The 19,919-nt window shown below is 33.1% G+C and overlaps 2 protein-coding genes across 3 annotated transcripts in view; one reads left to right on the plus strand and one right to left on the minus strand.

Annotated features, from left to right (window-relative positions):
* Positions 1–19,919, minus strand: part of LOC140045084 (density-regulated protein-like) — a 211,506-nt gene that overhangs the window by 10,647 nt on the left and 180,940 nt on the right. Inside the window, exon 2 of one of the 2 annotated variants that reach the window (XM_072089826.1) lies at positions 3,826–3,852. The gene's annotated coding sequence lies outside the window, so the exon portion shown is untranslated. Of the gene's footprint in view, positions 1–3,825; positions 3,889–19,919 lie in introns of those variants that run through there. The other variant, XM_072089825.1, reaches the window with a different exon arrangement.
* Positions 7,730–15,301, plus strand: LOC140044202 (ryncolin-4-like). Its single transcript, XM_072088680.1, has 5 exons — positions 7,730–7,805; positions 10,663–10,904; positions 11,468–11,590; positions 11,933–12,197; positions 14,737–15,301. The coding sequence occupies exons 1-5, from the start codon at positions 7,730–7,732 to the stop codon at positions 14,958–14,960; spliced, it is 930 nt and encodes a 309-aa protein (XP_071944781.1). The 3' UTR covers positions 14,961–15,301.

Consider the following 19,919-nt stretch of genomic DNA (forward strand, 5'->3'; position numbering starts at 1 on the left):
AAGTATTTAGCTAACTTTCCATTTACTATACATAATACAGTGGCAATATATTTTACTCCAGCCGGGGTACAGTAACTTGGAACGGTAATAATCGATCAATCAGATGAGATCAGATGTCAGAACTTCGTTCTATGACAAGACACCGATCAACAGAATTTGTAGATTGATTGCAATAAAAATAAAATGTGATCTTCGTAAACCACAACAAAATCTTATGTCCAATTTTAGGTGCGAAACTGCAGTAGCGGCGGCTATTATATAGGCTAGATCCTACCTAGCCTAGCTAGGACAGGTTAATAAGGCCCAGGGCCAATATATACAATAACATAAAATTCATCCTCTGATCGGGTGTGTCGAAAGCGAAGACCTCGAAAGCGAAGATCGAAGACCGAAGACCTCGAAAGCGAAGACCCTACGAAATGGTAGTGTGCACAAAATCCGACCAAAATCGATGATAACACCTTGAATTTACAGATTCTAAAAAAATATTTCGATTTTAATCGTTATGTTATCAAAAAACATGACTTTATCTATGAACAAGCTCACGTGTTTTCGCCAATGGAGTTAATATGTGATATAGTTTTACGAACAAACACATCGCGCTATTTGCAAGGCGACGGACACACAAGAAGGACCTCGAATTGAATGCAATATTAAATGTCACTTTTTCCGATAACTTTGTATTGTAGCACACGTCGCCTACAATTTAAAACCATAGCCAACTGTATAGAAAAGTATAGAAATAAACTACACAGTAAAGTAAATAAATTAAAGTAAGTAAATTGTAAGAAGTAAAGGATGGCGATAGGCATTTAGCCTAATTTTAGAGCCTATATAAAAAGTGTCCGTATCATAGATTTTACACTTGTTTTTAAAAATGTTATACGTACGCGTGAATACAACTAAGAGATCCTTTTTTTTGCATTTAAATATTATTATGTTGATGTATGTTTATTATCTATAATATTTGCCTATTTGTATGAATAAATACAATAAGATATTTATTTTCCTGGAGTTATTCTGTATAGTATTTTAAACTTGTACATTTTCCCCATTGTAGCCAATACTACAGTATTACTGATTTAATTATTCGCCAGTTTAAAAATGTTTTTCTAATGTATTCATAATGGACAAATAATATTATCAGTATCGGTTAGTGTGGTTGGTGAAGCGACAGTACTATGTAAAGAAGAAAAATGTAAAATAAATATTTCATTAACCAACGTATGAACTACTAAACGAAAACATCCTGCCGCAACGTATTGTATTGAACGCGCGCGCAACATAAGAAAATACTCTTCTATCTATTTTTGCATCCCCTCTTACGATCGAGAATCATGAAGAACGTAAAGCAGTCGGCGTTGAACACGTCGGTTCCCACTTGTGATGACACGCAAATTTGTTCTTAAGGCGCACTTTGCGTCGATCTGGATACTAATTCCAGCTCTTAAAATATTTCCCGGGTCAAAATTGGCAGACTATATTCAAATTATGATTTGACAAGAAGTAAAAAGAACGAACGATATAGGCATCAGCGTTCTGCAAATTTTGGTTATAAATCGGTCGTTTCCTGCGACATATCATCTGTTTCACGGCTTCCATAATTCCGAATAATTATGCCATTATGTGAACGTTCACAAAGACAAAAGCCATTCAAAACAAAGATTGAAATAAAAAATATTCCCTCCAAAATTACAAGTTGCCGATTTTGTTACAATATGATTAGTGACGATAGTGTGTTCACGTTTAATTTATTTTTCAATATTAAAACGGGTGTTTATTCATATCGGTATTACGTTTACCGACACTGTCAAAAGATTAGTTTAATGAAGTTCCAGTTCCGCCAACCACAATTTTCCTCATCATCAAATAAAAAACTGACTTTTGTTTTCAAGCATTGCCCGTGGTGAATACAAAAAGAGATACTCTCTATAAATCTTTATTAAGTGATGGTGAATGTTTATCGGGCTTAACCACTCTAACCCCCAACCTTCTATCTCACAGGCTTGTGGTTGAGACGACTATTCAACAGTCTCCCGATTTTCAACAGATTGTCGACGTCCCGCTTCTAAATGTTTGCATCCCTGCCATGAGTGTCCATTAACAAAAGAAAACATAACATTTTAATTAAGAAACAGGTTACCGGTTGTTGACCATTTAAATATAGAATTGACACTAATACAAACAAATCTAACAGAATTATACTATTATAACGGGTTAACGATCAAGAAAAATGTTCAGAGTGTGATGTCTATCGTTCGTTCTACAGTATTAGCCTTTCGTCAAATCATAATTTGAATACAGTATTATTTTTTACTTTGACAATACAAAGATATAAAATAAAGTTCCGTTAGTTCACGGTAAGCTGTTGGGACGAACTGTCATTGGCCCGGGAAATATTTTAAGAGCTGAAATTGGTTTTCAGATCGACGCAAAGTGCGCCGTAAGAAAATAACGTTGCGTGACGTGTCATCACAAGTGGGAACCGATGTGTTCAACACCGTTTCTGCTTTATTACGTTCATCATGATTCTCGATCTTAAGAGGGGATGCAAAATAGATAGAAGATAGATAGATAGATTTTCTGTTGCGCGCGCCAATGATACGTTGCGGCAGAATTTGTTTTGTTTAGTGGTTCATACGTTGGTTAATGAAATATTTATTTTCCTTAAAAGGAAAATAAATATTTCATTAACCAAAAAAAATTTACATTTTTCTTTACATCATCGGTCGCTTCTCCAACCACACTAAATATTCTGATACTGATATAGGCCCTATTATTTGTCTATTATGAATACATTAGAAAACATTTTGAAACTGGCGATTAAGTAAAATAGCAATAGTTACAATGGGAAAATGGAAAAGTTTAAATACAATACAGGAAAATGAATATCTTATTGTATTTATTCATACATTTAGATAATAAACAATAGGCAAATATTATAGATAAAAAACACATAGCAACATATTTAAATGCAAAAAAGATCTCTGTACCTAACATTTAAAAGCAAGTGTAAAATCTATGATACGGACACTTTTTATAGGCCTATAGGCTCTAAAATAAACCTAAATACCGGGCCTACCGCCATCCTTTACTTCTTACAATTTACTTACTGTAGTTTATTTCTATACTTATAAACAATTGGCTATGATTTTAAATTGTTATCGGAACAAGTGACATTTAATGTGCGAGGTCCTTCTTGTGCGTCCGTCGCCTTGCAAATAGCGCGATGTGTTTGTTCGTAAAACTATATCACATATTAACTCCATTGGCGAAAACACGTGAGCTTGTTCATAGATAAAGTCATGATTTTTTATAATATAACGATTAAAATTGAAATATTTTTTCAGGATCTGTAAATTCAAGGTGTTATCACGATTTTGTATGATTTTGGTCGGATTTTGTGCACACTGCCATTTCGTAGGGTCTTCGCGTTCGAGGTCTTCGGTCTTCGATCTTCGCTTTCGAGGTCTTCGCTTTCGACACACCCTCCTCTGATCGGATCCGACAATCTGTTCACCTACCTAAGCCTAGCCCTTGGCCTACTACTAGGAATAGCCTATATCTAGCTAGAGCCTGGCCTAGGCCTACTAGACCCGGTCTAGCTATATGGTCAGCTAGCCTACTTACAGACCGTACTAGTACTACCTACTGGGCCTCTATAGCCTAAGCCTAGCTAGGTAGGCCTAGCTAGGCTTATAAGGCCTAGCCTACCCCTAGGCCTAGCAATTTGATGATTCGTTATCAAATCGACACAGTTTAAAAAACACATCATTCCGCAATAGTTATAGATTACTGAATTACAAAAATTGGGTTTTTTATTACCTGAAAATCTAAACTATCTTTTGCTGATGATGAATTGTGTTTTTTGTGGCACAACCTATGGGACGTCAATTTAAAAGTATGGCACGCAAATTGCTACGTGTCTTTTTAAATAATTTCATATCAATTATTTATTTTTAAAAACCCGATATTTCAAAAAGTGAAGTTCAAACACACATTCAAACGAAACAATAAGATCAAGGCAATGTTATACGATGGTCATATAAATGTATTGGTCCATGTTTGTTTATTATAAACCTGGAATAAATAATGTCTTTATTTGCATGTTAATGTACAAGGGGTATCAACGTTGGATAAAGAAATATATTATTACAAAACGTAGGCTATTTCTTCATTTGCATGTTCAAAACACGTTTCAAGTTCAAGATTAAAGTTATGAATGTACATATAAAACTATAACGTTAGAATTTTAAAGTAAAGATTTAATTTGTTCACAATAAATTTTTTAGGAATTTTGGCCTGTGGTTTTAGAAATGATCAAAGTCTCTTTTCTCTTTCAAATTAAAAAATAAATAAATAAATTTCGGGATGTTTGGCAAAAAGGTCAACATGGTCAAAATTAGGAGCTTACATAACATGTATTGGAATATTATAATTGGTGTCAAAATACTCAGAAGACCCATATTTCTATACACTCTAATGGACACATTTTCCAGAAGTCAACGGAAACCCCCTTTCTGACCAACTTTCAACAAAATGACCATAACATCAACCACTGGTCAAAAGGTGATAGTTTTGGTCGCAAATTACTCGCAAAGTTGTTATATTTTTTCCATAAATTCCACTAAATGCCAATAAACCATTTATTTTTTCCAACTTATAGCTATAGGTTTCCTTCTTATTTAAATGTGAAACCACCAGGTCTAACAAGGTTATAATAGCATCATCGACCCCTCTATTACATTGATATGCAAATTGGTTATTATCCATAAAATCACTACATTCAGACATTAGTTGGTTTCTAACAATCTTCTCAAGAATCTTCTTTAGAATAGACGTTAATGCCACTGGTCTGAAGTCGTTAATGATTTTAGGGTTACACATTTTCGTAACAGGTATTATCTCAGAGACCTTCCATAGATCAGGTATCAGCGAACACTGGAAAAGCTGGCTTATTATTGGTGAAAGCTGATGAGAGGCACATGATCTAATCAAACGCCCTGATAAACCGTCAGGACCATTTGCTTTACTAATATTTACACTTTCCATATGTTTCTGAACATCATCTACATCAATTTTTATTGCACTTTTATCATTCATTTCATTTTCAAACTCTTCACCAGATGCAGTCATTTCACATTGAAAATTTATTTCATCAAATCTAGAATAAAAAATATTAAAATCATTTCGTTTGAAACTATCTTCAATTTCATTATTTTTCTTCCCCATACCTGCCAGTAATTGTCCTAACTCCATTCCAGGCCTAACGGGTGTCCCGACACTTGAATTTGTTCTCAATTTTTTCTCTATATTCTTTTTTACATGCTTTGATTTTCTTATTCACACATTTTTGAATCTTTTTCTTTTCCATCTCGTTGATTTTGTTTTTTTGATGCAATATAGTTTTTAAGTAATTCCTCTCTTACATATTTTGTGAGCCAATGCTTATTATTCTTAAATATTTGTTTTAGGTAAGATCAAATTTTGACAGAATTGTATGTATTCAACAATTGCTTAATCAAATGAGCTAAGAGTATGAACATAGTAGGCCTATTGCTCTTATCATTAATTGTAAATAAAAAAAGTGAGATGAACATAAAACATTTGAACGAAACAAAAACCGATAAAATGAATGTCCAACAGGAGTGGCGTTTTCCCCCAAGCAACCGAAGGTGGGTCTCGCGCAGAAGACAGACCATTCTGATTCACCCCTGACTGATCCCCATCCTGGTTGGCATAATAAATGCTCCTGGAAAGACAGCGTTAAATAACGGGCAGTAAAGCTAACGAAAAGTTAAAAGCAATCAGCAAACAGTAATTAAAAGGCGTAGTTAAACTAATCGAGTAGGTTAAAGATGTATTGCCCCCTGAAAAATAATTTTTTTAATTTTTTGTTGTTGAATATGCTATTTTAATGTCACATAATAGTTATTGACTTCGACCAAAATTGGATTATATATTTTTTTTTTTTTTTATTTAAAAAAAATATGCGCACTCATGGCAATTTTTTAAACGCTTAAAATTGCCTGGAACGTACTCTTATTTCATCGAAAATAAATTTTGAAAATTTTAAGCGCGCGTACGCATGCGTTACATGCGCTACGAAAGTAATTGTATTGCCCCATATGATGATTTATGCCCTGAAATTTATGAGTACCAAATTTTATTTAATTGTGATTCATGGTTGTGAAGATATGATTACAAACGTGATTTCGTTAAATCGTGCGTAGACCGCGTAATTTTTTATTGCGCACCGTGAAAACATAACCACATCGATTCCTGGCCATAAGGAATATACTGTGAAAAATTGACTTTGCTAGATTAAACTGATATCAAGATAAGGTCAGAAAGCGATAACACGCTTAGTGATACCGGACAGACAGACAGACAGACAGACCGACAGACCGACAGACAGACCGACAGACAGACCGACCGACAGACCAACCGACCGACATAGTGAACTATAGAGTCGCGTCCACGTGACTAAAAATGGTCAAATTGGCTCCCAGCCAATGGAATTTTCGTTGAATTTAACCATTTATCATGTTATTTTATAGGCCTAAGTGAAACATTATTTTTTCAGTTTTTTTTTCTACAGAAGTGATTCACTTTATTAAAACTACAAAATAACCTATTCAAAGTTTGATTTAATTAATCTTCATTTTTCATGTTTTGGGAGACAATACATATTTAAGGGTCAACGATCCATACTAAAATATTTTGAAAATGATAGTAGGTCAAGTGTTATAACGTTCGTAAAAGCTAGTTACTTATTGGCCGTAGAGGGGGTAAATGCATAAAATGTTATTGCACTTTGACCGGAAGAAATAGAGGAAGTCCAGGCTAACATGTTAATGAAATAACAACTCAATTAGACAGTTACGCAAATTATTGTTATTAAACTATGTTTTTAAAAAAATATTTGAATTTGAATAAACCAACTTCACAGACATACAAACCGCGGATTGTCCCAGTTGTAAACATGAATAAGGAACAAATTATTCGTTTCAATAAACTTAAGGAACGAGAAAGTAAAATCGTTTATTTTACAATCGATATATGCCTATTATTAAAAAGACTGTACAATAGCATATCTTGTTTTTTTAATTGTCTAAGTATTATGGTGAAAATGGTGTTTTTTTTTTATTATATCCCTTTATTATTATTATAAAAATATGTAGAATTTAAAAATAACTTATACAAAAAAAAAATAGATATTAATTTCCTTAAAATAACATATTCTTTTCTGTGACAGTTTTTTTTGTTGGAAAGAAAAAAAAAAACTATTTGCCGGTCCTTCTAAAGGAACACCAAAATAGTCTTGAATAAAAAACTAAAATTAATATTTCGATTGTGCTAAATCAAAAAGAAAGTGTGGCTACCAAATCCTACTAATTTCTTAAATCAGCGCATTTATAACTCTCATTTATTTTCGTTATACTTTAGTACTGGTGACTTTCTTGGATGAACTCATAAAAGCAAATGATAACGTACATTACGCGATAATTGTTTTGATACTAAGATTAATTTTGTTGGTGATACTAAAAGCTAGATTAATGACGTGCTCGCAAAATTTATGACTATATACAGTAAAAACAATTTTATAAAACGTCTGTTATTTTAAATCGTTGCCAATGATAGTCAGCAAATTTCGCATGACAGCAGATAAATGATCGTTTGTTGAAGTACGATAATAGAAAAAGAAGAAGAAGCATTATTTTTCAAAATGGTTTACGGATTTACTCGTATAATCGCTATCTTTGTAATGCAAAGTATTATTATTATTCCAATCACAACTTCAGGTAGGGCGAAACATTTTATTGTCAGATGAAATGGGTGATTTTTAGGTCTTGCGTTCTTTTTCCCCTCTGTTGTGGCGTTCACCACTGTTTTTATTCATTCTATAAGATAATTTAATATGTCTTGCTATTATATTATTTTTCGTTATTTTCTTCTATCTGTAGGCCTAAGTATGTGATTTGATAATAAACGTTAATTGATAGTGGTAATTTAAAATCTGCACGTCATTTATATTTCTATCTTATCAACTAAAACTTTAACATTTACTAAATATCTCGTTTTTAATGGCAAAATATGTTTATATGGGCTTATGTGATTTTTATAGGTAATTATAAGACTATTCTAGGTATATTAGTACAAACATTTAAAAAGTGTTATTTTAGCTCAAAATGTCTCTTACTTCCTTCTGCTATGGTACTATGAGCGCACTATGTTGAACAAACCCATATTGAAGGAAGCAAATCCCCAATAATTATAGTAAACCAATGGTCACATGAAAAATACAATTATAAATTAATGGTAAGAAGTATTCACTACATTAAGTATTACTTAAAACCAGTATATCAAACTTTGATTTACATAAAAATAGATATATTACTTGTTTTTTTGTCTTGTGTGGGTTCGTCCCACTTTTATTATCATACTCTGTTATAAACATTTTATTTTTTAAACTTATTTTTTCCTCTCGTTTATATCTTACAATGTTAAAAGTAATTATAATAAAAACATTGAATTCATTATTTTACATTAAAAAAAGTAATTTAAATATATAAAATAATTAACAAAATGCCTAATAAAAGACGATAAAAATTGATTAAAAATTGATTTGACAGTTGTAATTATTCGTTAAAGCTCGTGCTCGTGTTCGTGTTCGGGGAGAGAGGCTATAAACTCAGGGGAGGAATATAAAATACCCTCCCTTTTCACCAAGACAAAAATGATTGAGATGAATAAGAAGAATGCAAAAGTTTAGAAAATAAGGTATTTAGAATGGATAGGATGGAATTATCTATTTAATGAAAACCGTAAGGTTAGAGTCCATACACTGTGCAAGTCCAAAATAGTATTTTGACTCTGTGTGTATGTGAGACGCTTCATACCACCCGGATGTAAAATTTATATATATATATATATATATATATATATATATATATATATATATATATATATATACCAATAACAAGACTTAAAATAACGTTATACATCAATATTAAAATATTTGTATTTCAATTCAATTAAATAAATTTACATATTATTCATATACTCATCACAAGCACAGAAAAATTCAAAACGATAAAGATGGAAAAGTCGCTAAAATCAAAATTCGGAACCGGAACAGTTTGCTTGATATGCAGATTTTTCTTAACCTTTAGACCACTGGGGTTTTTATGGTAATTTTCATCTTCGATTGGGGAGCGAATCTTTTTTATCCACGTCGTAATACGGAGGAGCATAGATATAATATTTATAACTATCAAAACGTACTAAAAAAGTCTAACAGTTTTTCTTTTACGTTAGCCCATTTTTTCCAGCTTTGATAAAGTTACATGCGTGTTCATATTTTATTAAATTGGAAAGTTCCGTTTTGTATACGTTCAATATTGTTTGTGTTTCTTCCTTTAATAAATTATTATAGGTAAAACCTGACTTATAAATACAAAAACAGAAAATAGAAATAAGTTCATTCAAATAGATATATTACTTGACATAAAATATTTACTACAAATTTTGGAAAGCGTGTTCTTCATCCCTCGTAGTCGTTTGAAATATGTGATTTGTGTTTCTGTACGGTTTCATTAGTTATCCGCATTCAGCGGATAACTACTTGTAATTTTATGATTCTACGGGTTACCCCGGTGAACTGGTTCACACAATAGCCCCTGTATCAGAGGGATTACCACCTATCTGATAGGACAGTGATTAATTCGCTATTGGTAATCCTTGGCCACATTGCCCAAAGACATAAAATAAATAAAATAAAATACTTTAACTTAATATATTTTAACCTAAATACAGGCCTATATTCAATTGAAATTGTCATTATCCAGTACTAATATCTACGATGTATGTCACCTTTTATTTTAATATAATTATAACATAAAAAATGTGTATTTATTGATGTAATAATATTCTATGAAAACAAAATGCAAACAATAAAAAATTAAAACATTTTTGGTATTTTGCTTAGAATCTTTTTAGTTTTGGATTAAATTCTGCAATAAGTAAATTAGTTTAATCAATGGCTTGGAAAAAGATACTTCCATAAGATAGCCATGACACTGCTTTCTGATTTATAGCGCCTACATAAAGGTACAAACTTGTCCCATACTTCCTTTGCCTTGGTGGGTCAGTATTGTTAAAAAAAACTCACTTAATTGGAATTTTTATGAAGAAATATTTTGAGCCCTTAATTCCACCTAAAGCCTGTTTTCCTGTCGACGTTATTCGACGCTATCGTTAACAATAATCAGCGATCTTCTACGTAAACATTGAAATGGTAACGATTTACAGGATAAGATACTCGCTGTCGTTATCATTTCAACTTGATCGTTTTCAAACGATCGTCGTTGAACTGTTAACGATCAACGACGATAGCGTCGAATAACGTCGACAGGAAAACAGGCTTTAGTTTGCCTCTTAATTGTTTGCTAGATGGCATGGTTTTTATGAAGAGCTAAACTTCTCAAACATGTTAGTCAGACTTGGTACATGGAATAAAACTTTACATTTATGGTGTTTTCGGAACAAAATAATTATTTTATTTCCGTAAAAAAATCTAATAATAAAACAGTGTGTTTCTCTTTGTTATTATTTCGCTCGTGTGGATATTCCTTTCACGTTTACTATTATTTAAAATAGGTAAATCCTGTATTCGATCTACAATTTTCAAGAAACATTACGATCTGCAAAAATCAGAAGGAACTGACCTGGTGTTTTCTACTAGAACAAGAAGTGCAACTCGATGTTCTGTGTTGTGTCTGAGTCTTACTCCTGACTGTCAATCATTTCTCTATAACGTCACATCAAAATCATGTGAATTATCTGGCAGTTTGAGATTTGGAAACACTGGAGATAAGGGTGTATACTCACTTCGAACAAATGTACGTATTTTCTCCAAGGGAGTAGTTACAAAAGAAGCTTTGATAATTCGTATGACGTAGTTAGTTCGGTCGTCCCTATCACTCCTTAAATGTTAATGTTTTTTTACACTTTGATTTGAATATCTCATTAAAAGAAAACAAGGCCAACAGCCATAAGTCGCGTGCTAAAACACATAGTGATACCGGACCGACAGACAGACAGACAGACCGACCGACCAACCGACATAGTAAACTATAGAGTCGCGTCCACGCGACTAAAAACTTCAATTAACCATAGTCATGACAGGAACTCATGTGCACCTCGGTTTGCACAAAAGTAGTGGGGGTTGTAAGAAAATGCTCCCACATAATTACTATCAGATATTGACATTTTCAACAAATTGTGTATTGTGGAGTCAAGCCATGGAACAATAATTAAATACTTATTTTTCCATATTGAAAAAAATTTTAAATCAAAATAAATCAGAAAAATTAAAAATGTTTACTGTCGTAGGCATACGATTAAGAGTTAATTTACGTGTCTCATCAACCGCCTTTTATTGCCGTAATTTTATTTAATTTAGGTGAAGGATTGCCAGGATATTTTGAAAACGTCAAGAAAAAGTGGATTATACCCAATTGCCAAAAGTGGTAGAAACGGATTGCTTGTATACTGTGATATGGACACTGATGGAGGAGGATGGACGGTAAAGTATATCAACATGTTTATCAATTGATAGTCAATTGGATTTAACCATTATTTTATTCATTCAATTCGTCCAATAATTTCAAACCTGGCAATGCAATATTCACAGATATATTAGTTTTGTAGTTCAAATGGGCTTTGTTGGGACAAACATTATTTTGAACAAGGTTACAATTTGTATTATTTACATAATTATTAATAGTTGCTTCTTGTAGCAACTCATAATGTATTGAAGTGACGGTGACGCAACACGATCCGCAATTGATACCTAGTGTAACCTCTTTCAATTGTGCTGTGGTCCCAATTCTTTAAACAGAGATAAAAGAGCTATTGTATATTTTAGGTTTTCCAACGACGTGAAGATAATTCAATAGATTTTTATCGGTATTGGGAGGAGTATAAACATGGATTTGGAAATATTTGCGGTGAGTTCTGGTTGGGGAATGACAATATACATGAGATGACGTCATCTGGAAAGTACAACCTTCGAATTGATATGAAAAAGAATTCTGGTGAAGCATACTATACAGTATACGAATCCTTCAGAATCAGGAATGAAAGTGAATGCTACACTTTGGAACTTGGAAATCTAATAAACGGCAACACTGGTAAATGCACAGATTGTTATTATTAATAAGCCTGCTCTATTAACTAACTTTCAATAAAAGTTAAGTAGAATGGAATATGAGAAAAAAAATATATTATTATTATTGCTGAGTTGTTAAGTAATAAAGACAAGAGCAATTTTTAAGGTTCTGTATGGCGATTTTTCAATTTTTAAGTTTGTGCGTGAGATGATGTGGGCCTAATAGTGTATTTAACTTAGTTTTTTTTTTTCTATCTCTTTTTATTTGTTTCATCCCATGAAAGTGGGTGGACGTTAGGTTTACACCCGTATTGTATTTTAATGTAATCTCTAATGTATTGAAGAATCTTGCTGACAGTATAGGATTATTTTCATTATATTGATTACAAGTCAAAATTAGAATATATCATTATATTATGCCTATACACCTTGCATCACGTGCCGTTTGAAATCTACCTTTAGCAGAAAGTGATATTTATAATAATGGTTCACATTCAGCTTTTGGTTTAAAAAAAATGCAAGTTGGTGTTTTTGTTGAAAAATATTATAGTCCTATCAGTCTATACATCATTTTGGACTTTTAGATTAAGTGAACGTGCACATGACAGTCACGTCCACATGGGTTGTAGTGTCTGTTCTCGTCGATAGATATAACAACTTTTAGATAAAGTGGACATACATTGACGTGTCAGAAGTGAACTTATGACGTAATGACCTTCGGATCTGACCTTGTAATCTCTATAATAGCGCTCACTGTGGTGCTATTCCATTGGGCTGAGCCGTTGAAAGTACACAGGCTTAGGCCTATCCGAGATCCTTAATTTTCTGAACGAAGGCTGGCGTCCTAGTGATAAGACCCAGGCCACAACCTGTATTATTAAATGTCTTAATTAAGATAACCAATAAAAATCAATAATTCACAGTTTGCAAATATATTTTGACTAAATTCACTTTACTACATTCTCAGAAAATCATCGCGAGATTCTCGGCCATGATTTTTGCATACGTCCACTGGTACACAGAGAGAGAACGTAAAGATGCCACTGAACAAGCGCTCAGTCAATGTATCAGGCGCCTACCACAAGCGCATATCTTAAAAATGACGTAATAGGGTAGAGGTCGACATAGTGGACGTGAAAATCTAAAAGTCCCTATTTTCTCCAAGAAGGAAGACATAGGACAGTGGCCTAGCCTTCTACACAAATACAGTTTTAGACTATACTAAGCCCATGCTGTTGAACTAATACACAAGAGTAATAAAACAATTAATGTTTTCGCGCCGCTGCTCTAGCCAGCTATGTCCCATGAGGACATATTCATTAATAAGTTGTTTCATAGCGGTAGTTTTAGTATCTAAGGCCGACAGTTTTGCGAATTTGCAAACTCGACTATAATTTATAGGTCCCAGCTGCTGGACCCCAAAAAACGTCTGGGAAAAGAGAGTCATGAGGGCTGACGGTTGAATTTTGGATTCTTGCCCTTTGATTGGTTGACGCGAATAAACAGATTGTGAAAGAATTTTCACTTCTTTTAAGTAAGTAATAACAACATTTATTCAACATCAACAGACAGTTTACATAGTTTATGGTCAAGACACACAGAAGCCAAAGTGGCTTGTCTTTATAGTCCCTAAGCATAAAACATAGACGGACGCATTACAGTTACAAAAAAAGACATTTTGAGACAGAAAACGAAAAAATACAAAGTGAGATCAATCAAAATAACAACTCCATGATGCAATGTACCCCTCCAATTTGGACCACCGTCGGATTTCAGAGTTCTCGCTCCTGATGTCTACGGCTGACTTTGGCAGCCAGCCGCAGCCGTCAGTCAGTCATGGACATCCCCGGCGTCCATTTAGGCTGTACAGATTGGATGAGGAGTTGACTGGTCCACAATTAGAGGAATCATGCGTCTTAGGCGTTAAATCTAAAATATAATGTAAGCATGGGCCTATATAATGTAAGCACTTGTACCACACACGTTGTCTCTAGAGGGTATTCAGTTGCAGTCACACACACACAGGCTACAGCACATTAAAGTTCAACATTGACCATTTTTAAATGCCATTTTATAATTAGTAGATTAATATTTGTTGGCAAATAATACATTGTTGGAAAGGTACACATATCTTCTTTCAAATGCTGTGTATACAATTAACTAGTGAAAAAAAGGGCATGTGATTCATAATTAAAGAACTATCTGTGATTTGTATGTATCGTTGCGATTAAAGGACATCTTTTTAATAATTAATCATAAATTAATCCAAAGAACAATGATTAATTTTAAAATGTCCGGCGGCATTTTTTGTAAGAAATAATTCTTGTTTATATATTAAGTATATTGAATGGAAAGAATATTTCATTTGTTGAAAAGTTCAACAGAATTCAATAGAGAAATCTTTCAATTCGTGAAATATTTTCACCATCAACTCAAAACATTTATTTTATATACTGTATAAGAACACACGTTACTTTGTTTCTAACCAAATTTAGGAAAGTATGTAATATTTATTTCATTAAAACTATATTCAGATTTATTTATTTACTATTATTTTTTAGTTGATGTATTGGAGCATGGTCCAGGGCAATGTTTTTCAACACGTGACAGAGATAATGATGACAGAGATGAGGAATGTGCCAAGATATTTAATGGCGCCTGGTGGTTTCAAAGTTGTTTCACATGTCATTTAAATGGAGAGTATGGGAATTCATTTAATTGTTTTACTAACACTAGAAATCATCTGGCCATGAGTTGGGCCGAAATGAAAATGAAGCGTGACTAGTACTCATATGGTGCTCATATCATGTTTAAAGATGTTTTGACTCACAAAAACACAAACAAATTAAGATGATTAAAATCTGGGCCTGAGTTGGGCCGAAATGAAAATGAATCGTGACTATTACTCATGTTTAAAGATGTTTCGACTCACAAAAACACAAACAAGTTAAGGTGAATAAAATCAGACTTTGAATATGCCAGTTTGGAGTTTTAATGAAGTTATTCACTTCCATAGAAGAAGGAACGAACAAAATAATGATTTACAAAAAAAGGCTGTACTTTATATATTTCAAGTCTATTCAAATAATTCTACAAAAAGACCTTTTGATGGGATTTGAAAGAAAGATCTGCACAAACGCAATGCCCAATATGATTCAAATTTGTTAATTTTTAGGTTATATGCATTATCATGCATATAACCTCTTGATTCTGTCAAAATCTTTATTTATTTATTTATTAGTTATCCGCTTAGTAGCGGATAACTCCTTGTAATCGTCCTGTTCCATCGTATTTTTTTTTCTTTTCTGTATTATGCTTCTTTCCTTCTGTCATTTTTGTGCGTCGCGTTTCTCTAAAACGTGTAAACAGAACATATCGTAACTTTGTCAACATATCGACATTTACGTGAACTTGTGCACCTCCTATTTTTGAATGACGTCAGAGTTGCGCAACGTGACTTACACGCGATTTTATGAATTTCAATGATTGATCATAGACTAAAAACCAAACATAATTTTGTTTTGACACTTTGTGAAAATTTAAGTCATATCAAGCGCAAACTTTCTATGGATTAAAAATAGCATGTTCCACAAAAAGTTACGCGCGCACGCGCGTTTAAAATTTCAGAAAGCGAAAAATTAACTTCTAATCAACTTTCTATGCGTTTCATGTCATTTTGAGCATGTCAAAAATTCCCACGCGCGCGAAATTTTTACGCATGCGGTGCATGCAAAAAACATATTTTTTTCGCGTGATTTATGTTTTTTCAGCCTTTTCTAGTAATGTTACCAAATTTTAAACAATTTCGACTTAAAATTACGTCATACGAGCACGTCGAATTAGATAATTTGCACGCGTTTTTGGTGAAAAAGTTCAAAAAATCGTCAAAATTATGCCTATTTTTAAACATTCATAGATTCTAAACTACATGGACAACTTTTTTTTAATTACATATTCTGGAAGTTGATGAGTTGTAGATATCGGATCATACATTAATATGGCTAACCGGACATTGTGACATCATCGTATGGCCACGCGAATATAAAATATAGGATTTTTGTCTCTTTCGTCATAGCTCATCACATTTATTAGAGCGCATCTCCACTTATTCGTTGTCCATTTTCACCCCGATTTTAATATATTCTAGGTCAATCAACTATCTTTTGCATGAATTAAAAATTGTTTAATTTTTTTAACGTCATCATGCCTAAAAATTTAAATTACGTTGGTCATTAATTTCATCTTTACAGTAAATTTTAATCTGTTATACCTCGTAAGAATAAAATGTTATAATCACGATTAAAACGTTTTCAGGAAGCTATTGTATATTGTAGATACAAAGTCACGTGTAAATTGTGCCAATCGAATGTGGTGACGACATCATATGGCCAGTTAAATAAAAATCGTATTTTCATCTCTTGCATTATATTTCATTACATTTAAAAGAGCGGGCATCAATATTTCACGTATTCAAATTTCTTCTACACGTTAATATGTTGTTGCTGAGATAATTTCCTTCCAAAATTACTACCTTCGCGTTTCATTTTGAAACCGTCAACATGTTAAAAATTGGAATAAAATACGGGTCCTGTAATTTCACCTATTTTACACTGTCGGTGATATGTATACAGATTATACTGTGTATACTATATGACACAAAATATACAGCATTCAGCACTAACAACACATTATATTCTTCTGTTCAAGTAATAATGCCATAATATTTTTCTGTGTGCAAAATTCCAACGTATGACGTGCGCGTGGCGTTTGTCGAGCGGATAACTAACTCGTCAAAGTGACGAGTTTCATGTCTAGTTAGTTATCCGCTCATGGCGGATAACTCCTTGTAACTGTCCTGTTTCATCATCTTTTTTTTTCTGTATTCTTCTTTCTTTCTGTCATTTTTGTGCAGAGCGTATCTCTAAAACCTGTAAAGTTAACATTTCATAACTTTGTCAACATATGGGCATTCACGTGAAGTTGTGCTTTCCTATTTTTGAATGATGTCTGAGTTGCGCAACATGACTTATGCGCGTTTTTATGAATTTCGCGTATTTAACATAGATCGAAAACCATAAAACAATTTAAATTGAAACTTAGCAAAAGTATAATTTTTATCTTGCGCTAACTGTCTGTGGAAAAAAAATGGCATGTTTCACAGAAAGTTACGCGCGCACGCACGTTTAAAATTTGAAAATGCGAAAATTCAATTTCTAATCAACTTTCTACGCGTTTCATGTCATTTTAAGCATGTCAAAAATTCCCATGCGCGCGCAATTTTTTTACGTACGCGTGCGCACGTAGCGCAAAAACACTTTTTTTTCGCGTGATTTATGTTTTTCCAGCCTTTTCTAGTAATTTTACAAACTTTTAAACAATTTCGACTTAAAATCACGTCATACGGGCACGTAGAATAGGATAATTTTCGCGAGTTTTTGATGAAAAAGTAAAAAAATTCGTCAAAATTTGTCAAAATTATGCCTTTTTTTAAACAGTCGTAATTTCTAAACTGGACAGTCAATTTTTTGTGGATGACATATTCTTGAAGTTGATGAGGTATAGATATCGGATCATGTATTAATATGGCTAACCGGACATTGTGACGTCATCGTATGGCCACGCGAATATAAAATTTAGGATTTTTGTATCTTTTGTCATAGCTCATCACATTGAATAGAGCGCATCTCCACTTATCCGTTTTCCATTTTCACCCCGATTTTGATATTGTCTAGGTCAATCAACTATCTTTCGCATGAGTTAAAAATATTTTAATTTTTTTGACGTCATCATCTATATATAAATTTACGTAAGGGCAAAATTCGGTGAATCGCGCCTTACTTTTAGAATTTTTACTCGATGGTATATAAAGTTGGTTCGTACTTTCGGTACTGATTTTAACCACCTGATGTAACCCTGTTTACTAATCAAATTAAGTTAGATAATTAGTTATTGACGATTAAAACGAATTTAGGTTCAACGATTTGCCCCAAATAGGGGTGTTTTCCGATCGTGGTATACACTGTCTAATGGATGTCCGTCTTGAAAAATACCCGCCACAAAAATGCGAAGAGGCTTCGCATTTTCCTATCTCCTCCTACGATAATTGTTTTTAATAGCTGAAAACCGGTTGAACAGCTCGAGTACAGTATCATAATGTTGAAGACAGGCCGATTTTCTTAAAAAAATACTATTTTGATAGATTTAATATACGTTTATGCAAATGTATTGATTTGAAATGAATGGAACATTCCAATCTCTGTTCCACAAGTGTCTACTCCCTCAGGCGTCGTAAAGGCAAGTACTGTATACTCATAACAGAAATTCGATCCATTTTTGTTTTAATCTGTGCTGCAGAGGTTGGATATAGATTTTTTCTAACGGATAATGAGCTAGCGTTTTCAGTCGCCGTATATTATGTACAAATCTTTATTATTGCAGTTAAACCACCCACGTGACATCATCACCCTTCCCTCACTGGCATGAGTAGCGTTGTAAAGCCAGTAGAGGATAGGCCTACGGTGCATCACATGCCCTAAACGCAGAACAACTTTGGTGGGTAGGGTTAGGAACCAACTTAAGTATGAATTGGCTCTAAGAAACAATTGAAAACCATTAGGCCAACTAATTAAGTTGAGTTAGATGATTTAATATTTATTGACGATTAAATCGAATTTATGATTTGCCACGAATAGGGGTGGTTTTCACAAATTGTTTTACATTATTATTACATATTATACACGTCGTAGTGATGTATCGTTACATGTACTATACTATTTCAATCGACTAGGACGGTGATAGTTTCAACAAAGTATTACATCGCAATGTTTTACTGTGTTTAGTGGTATATTATTTGTAAAACATGAAAACAATTAATATTTCGTTACTACATGGATAAAGAATATATTTAAAAATTGTTCATCTTTGCACCCATCCTCTTTCCCATCCCTCAACCCTAATGTTACATAAAAAACACAAATTAAGTTTGTTTAAATTTGACTTAAACAATTGGTCTCATTTTGTGACAAGTTTCTCTTTCGGAAGTAATTCCCAGGGTGCTAATTTTAGTTCAGTACATAAATCACAGTGTCTATTTATTCGTTCCTGTAAACGACATGTATTACTGTCCTGCGGTACGTACATTTGAAATCGCCAGTTTTTTAACCCTGAAATTATTATGTATTCGAGAACCATCTGTGGGCACGACCTAGATGGTACGCGAGCGAAGCGAGCGTACCATCTAGTGCCTAAAAATTTTAATCACGTGTGGCATTAATTTCATCTTTACAGTAAATTTTAATCTGTTATAGCTCGTAAGAATAAAATGTGATAATCACGATTAAAACTTGTTCTGGAAGCTATTGGATTGTAGATACGAAATTATGTAAAAATGTTGCCAATCGGATGTTGTGACGTCATCATATGGCCAGTTAAATGAAAAAGATCGTATTTTCATCTTTTGCGTCATAATTCATTACATTTAAAAGAGCGCGCATCAATATTTCACGTATACAAATTTCTTCTACACGTTAATACGTTGTTGCTGAGATAATTTCCTTTCGGAATTGCTACCTTTGCGTTTCATTTTAAAACCGTCAACATGTTAAAAATTGCAATAAATAGCGGGTCCCGTAATTTCACCTATTCTACACTGTATGTGATATGGATACAGATTATACTGTGTATACTATGTATGAATTTAAATAATAAAATTCAGCAATAACAACATATCATATTCTTCAGTTCA

The sequence above is a fragment of the Antedon mediterranea genome, chromosome 3 (genome assembly GCF_964355755.1).
Source record: "Antedon mediterranea chromosome 3, ecAntMedi1.1, whole genome shotgun sequence".
Lineage (NCBI taxonomy): Eukaryota > Metazoa > Echinodermata > Crinoidea > Comatulida > Antedonidae > Antedon > Antedon mediterranea.

What these genes read in the sequence shown, in the direction of transcription:
- LOC140044202 (XM_072088680.1), top strand. Translation starts at nt 7,730, where the DNA reads ATGGTTTACGGATTTACTCGTATAATCGCTATCTTTGTAATGCAAAGT. An exon ending in CTGATGGAGGAGGATGGACG is followed by an intron (nt 11,591 to 11,932) that starts GTAAAGTATATC and finishes TGTATATTTTAG; the next exon opens with GTTTTCCAACGACGTGAAGA. An exon ending in TCTAATAAACGGCAACACTG is followed by an intron (nt 12,198 to 14,736) that starts GTAAATGCACAG and finishes ATTATTTTTTAG; the next exon opens with TTGATGTATTGGAGCATGGT.